Source organism: Clupea harengus, chromosome 21 (genome assembly GCF_900700415.2).
Source record: "Clupea harengus chromosome 21, Ch_v2.0.2, whole genome shotgun sequence".
Classification (NCBI taxonomy): domain Eukaryota; kingdom Metazoa; phylum Chordata; class Actinopteri; order Clupeiformes; family Clupeidae; genus Clupea; species Clupea harengus.
The window spans coordinates 26404601-26409600 of record NC_045172.1 but is presented as its reverse complement, the minus strand read 5'-3'; the positions used below and the strand labels follow the sequence as shown (position 1 = coordinate 26409600).

General features: G+C 42.9%; 2 protein-coding genes across 3 annotated transcripts in view; one reads left to right on the top strand and one right to left on the bottom strand.

Moving 5' to 3' along the window:
• The window catches only part of gca (grancalcin), a 9362-nt gene extending 7816 nt beyond the window's left edge, over positions 1-1546 (bottom strand). The window contains exon 1 of one of the 2 annotated variants that reach the window (XM_031558468.2): positions 1320-1546. Coding sequence is in view for 1 of the 2 variants with exons in the window: in XM_031558467.2 (XP_031414327.1) it covers positions 544-567 (24 nt within the window). In the remaining variant the exon portion in view is untranslated. Of the gene's footprint in view, positions 1-543; positions 691-1319 lie in introns of those variants that run through there. The other variant, XM_031558467.2, reaches the window with a different exon arrangement.
• A 1372-nt stretch (positions 1547-2918) lies between these two features.
• The window catches only part of LOC105901604 (interferon-induced helicase C domain-containing protein 1-like), a 16180-nt gene continuing 14098 nt past the window's right edge, over positions 2919-5000 (top strand). Inside the window, exon 1 of the mRNA XM_031558594.2 lies at positions 2919-4131. Coding sequence (XP_031414454.1) covers positions 3691-4131 — 441 coding nt within the window. The 5' untranslated portion in view covers positions 2919-3690. The remainder of the gene's footprint in view (positions 4132-5000) is intronic.

Below are 5000 nucleotides of genomic sequence, written 5' to 3'. Positions count from 1 at the left end.
ATGAACCCAATAAATACGGCATTGTAAATGTCTGCTAGAGGTATGTCTACTTTACAGGTCATTCTAAAATAACGTTCGCCATGTAGGCTACGCGACCGTTCTAACGAAAACGAAAGTTTTCTTTTCTTTTCTTTTTTTAAAAGAGCGCTATTGAGGTCACCACCACTAACTGACAGCCTACACACATCCTACCCACAGTTTATACTCAGGCCTGTGTAAACCTGTGTACACACGCTGATCGCCGTTTACCGCAACGCCCCGCCTCAAGCCGATTCTTATTAAATCAAACGGACACATGCCATTCGGCTGCGTCACCCCATAAGCCTTCAAGTCCGAATAAAGTGGGCTTCTACTTACACGGTGATTTGAAGGAACGACCAAAAACGCTGGACTGACTCATTAAGCCAACTACTGTGTGGGGTTTCACTATCGCTCAACCCCCTCGGCGGAAAAAAAAGTTCCATTATGCCGTAAAAGCGTACCTAGCTCTAAATTTGTTATTAATATTACGATCAATACAATGAAATGGATAGCACCACTTACGCCGCCGTATCCGGGATAAGCCATCAATCCGCTGTGGAAATAGCCCAACTTGATATACAAATCTGATTTGTGAAAAATGCGATGGCGAAGTGAGGCTCACTACTACTTCCTACTTCCCTGAGCTCCTGAAACACAGATGGTGGTGAAAAGCGGAAACTGACCAGTTGATTGCTAGGACACAGAGCCAATCACACGTTCATCTTACACTTTACATCCGAGCTGTTGGTTACATATAGGAAGTGAGGAGTTAAAATTGTTTTGTGTGTGTTTTTTGTACGTCAACAGTAAGCTACAGCCTACTTGTCAGAATGACGTAGGTTGCAAATACAAAACAATATTTAGTCCAGCTCAAAAAAACGGTTGACGGTCATACTCATACGGCTCATTTAAAGGGGAAACTTAGTAATTTATTTAACCTGGGCGCTATTTTCCCATATGTTTCGGTCCCAGTTGTTACCAAACACAAAAATGATCGAAACCGGCAACCGCAACCGCTAAACGGCTATAGGCTACACTACACTCCCACGGGGCAATGCATCTGTGAACCCTTTTTTCCACGACTGACAGGCTCATAATGTAATGTAATACACATTACTACCGCTAGAGGGCACTGTTAGCCCAAGACAGTGAACAACGGATCCGGGAGAGCACTCAATGCACTAACAACAACTAGCCAATATGAAGCAAAGAAGTTCCTTTATTAAATGATCATTTCATTTGCAACGCAAGTCCACATTGAAAAGCAAGCAGTACACAGTTCACCTCCATATACTCACACGTGCGACACAAGATAAATATGATCATTCGATCATTCTGGCACATCTAATAACCATCTTAATCCATCAGCACCCTCCAAAGGCACGACACACGTGAAAAGATCCGATCTCCTTAAACTGCATAGAAGGCACTCGTGAAGGTAACACAAAACACGCCGAGTAGAAATGATAGAAGCGGACTTCCCTGTCCGTGTTCAGCAAGTTCCCACCACTGTTTGAAGAGGTCAAAGTCCCATAATTATTGATAATAGGTGGTGGGCCGAGGCCCCGTATCTGTTCAACTTTGTAATTTAAAATGGGACAACCTTGATTTTTTTTCCAGTTGAGGTAATGATGTTATTTCTAACGATAAACCAGTTGTTGTCAGCGAACATCGTTGCACATTTAGTCAAAACCATAGTGTTAAAAGTTTGTTAAACTCACCGGCAAACACAGTTGCCTACTAAAGCAGTGCAACCAATAACACGATGTAATACTGGCGTAAAAACATTATTAACCAATCAGATGCAGCCACATTGACACCCGTTTCACCCATTACTTAAGTGTAGTTAATATTGACATATATTCCCACCACTGTTTGAAGAGGTCAAAGTCCCATACGCAGCATTGCGCAACTCAGGGTCTGTCTGCACCCGCTGACGTCCACCTCCGGCTCCCTTCCCACGCTATCTTTAGATAGATGGATACTTTATTAATCCCGAGGGAAATGTAGGTCATCCAGTAGCTTATACATATACACAAATACACTTACACACTTATACACTTATACACCTCACATACATAAATACATAAATCACATATACATACACATAGGGAGAACATATTCACACACAGAGTGTTTTCCAGATACAGGAAAGGGTCTGACCCTATTGTACAGAGTGCAATGATTTTGACAGTGTCGGTGTCCAGGAGGAAAGTGAAAAGTGAAAAGTGATCTTGTGCTGCTGGTGTGGAGAGTGCACAAAGAATAGCCTATATAATGTTCTTGTGCTTGTGAGGATGGGTAGTGCAAGATAGTGGTCTTGTGCTTGTGTGTGTGTGTGTGTTTGGAAAGCGCAAAGAGCAAAGTGATAGTGCAGAATATGTAGGTGGTAAAGTCTATGCATGGGGCTGAGATGAGATGAGCAGGGGAGGGCAGACTGAGGTAGACAGTGATACAGGAGGTAGAGAAGTTGTTAAGTAATCAGAAGGTCGCTAGTTCGATTCCCTGTCGAAGCGTCCTTGAGCAAGACACTGAACCCCTAATTGCTCCTGATGTGCAGTGTGCCATCACTGTAAATGTGAAATGTGTATACATCCTTGTAAGTCGCTTTGGATAAAAGCGTCTGCTAAATGACAAAATGTAAATCTCCCTCCCCCCTCCCCTTCTGTGTGGCGTTAAAAAGCTGAATGGCCCTGGGTTTAGGAGTTACTCAGCTCCCTGTCGCTATAGTAACTATAAGTGTGACTTCGTGGAAATGAGCCCTTTCTGTTTCTTTACAGTTATTGAGATAAACAGACACAGGTTTATCGCCGTAGTAGGGATCCTTTACATATTGTCAGACATTTATAATAACATTCAATAATATATAATATATATATAAACATATAATAATAACATTATGAGCCTCTACTTTGACGGAGATGCTTGCCCCATATGATTGCATTGAATTGCTGTTTTGTGGTTGGCGGTTATTGCGTTCAAACTCTATACTTGACCGTTAATTGTCTTTGGTAGAAGTTTGGACCCAAAAATATGTAAAAATAGGGCCCAGGTTTAAAATCCCGACGTTTTTCGTTAAGCGCCTTCATTATTTGGCCTGCAAGTAATACCTATTTTATATTTGTAGTAATTTTATAAGCCAAGCCCATTCAGTTATAGCAGCCTGTGTAATGTGTGTAAATACATTTTAAGTAAATAGATCAATCAGTCGGGTGTTTGTTGGTGGTGAAGGGGTGTGTATTGGGGCGTTTCCAAGAACAGAGAGATTGCCTCAGAGGCTTCAACACTTCTTTTTATGTTTGCAGAGACATATTGACATTGCCGGTGATTTCATGTCGTTTCTAATTTGAATCTTCAGGGCAGAAGCCCGGTTTGACTGGTGTGGTGTCTGACATGCAGGCAGGCTACAGTGTCGCTGATAAGAATGTATTGGCACAGCCTGCCTGGGTCATGGATATACAAACCAGCATGAAACATGAGAACTAGCAGGGCGCGGACTTTCCCTGTTAAATATTATACCCCCTCGGTTTCGAAAACGGATGAACGGAAACCGAAAGCAATACCGCAACTAAGGTGTAACCCTGCAATGCTTTTATAAACAGTCGGGTGCTGACTACAGTAACAGTAGGACTCGTCTCCTGCGTAGGTTAATAACAAACGCCGCAAAAAATGACTGTAGATACGGATGACAGCCTCATCTGGCTGATCAGCGATTGTTTTCGCAACACATTACGACGTCTCATTCGCATCGAGCCCGTTTTAGATCACATTACTTTCTTGGAGAGGGAGCAGAAAGAACGGATCATCACCAAGGCGAGAAACGAATGTAACCAAAGTGCAGTCGATCTCCTTATCGACACCATCGTGAGCAAGGCCCGTCAGCCCGGCTGGTCCCGGGAGTTCGTGCAGGCCCTCTCGTCCGCGGGGTGCTCCTATGCCGCGCAGATAGTGGAGACGGAGACGTTGGCCAGTCCGTCGCTGGAGGCCGAGAATGACTGCTGTGTCCATCTGATCACGCTTTTGGGCCCGAGTCTGCTTGACATGAAGACGACAGACGTGTGTGACGCCTGTTTCCAGGGCAACCTAATCACGGATGAGGACCGGCAAAACGTGAGTGATGTCCGGGAATGTCTCTTTAAAATGAATACAAAAAATGTTTCTCAATTTGAACACATATTGTTCTCAAGATGACTGAGGTAGGCTATTAACTGTGCACACTATCAAACCACTCACTATAGCAACGGACTGATAATCATACATATAGTTGGCCTTACATGTTTCTTATGGATTGAGACTCACAATCCAGCGTCTATTTAATGTGGGCGTGTGAAAGTGAAGACGTGGGCGGGGCCTGACGATGGGGGTTGATCCAAAACACTATGTCATGAATTTGGGGGGAATCACCTGCTTAAACCGATCATCTGACATGGAGCACACCAGGCACGTGCACAGACATTTTGGGGGGCAGGTGCTCAAACCAAAAAAAGGGCACCCATCGCCAAAATTATTAATGAAATTAAAAATAATAATAAATAAATAAATAAAAAACACAGTAGGATATTCTCAACTTAAATATTTATTTTTGTTAACAAACTTAATTATCTCCTGAACATAACTCAGTCCTACACTCTGTCTGTCCTTCCTCATCCATGATGGGCTCCTCTGAACCAGGTAGGGTTACTGATTCTCCCTTATTTGTTTTAGTTGATGGCCTGATCCAAGATAAGAGAGCTGCTACCCTGAGCTGCTTGCTGCAGTTCCCTGTCCTTCTGCTTTTGGAGTCTCTCTTTTCTTGGCATTATTATTTTGTAAATTAGATAAATCAATGTTGTGCATAATGATCCAGAGTGACTTACATTATCTCTGTAAAGCTGACAACACAGTACACACACATTTTTTTTTACTGTTTTCTGACTGAGTTGAAGCATAAGCAGCATTACACTAATAATATACCACAATATACCTCACCAGACTGTCAT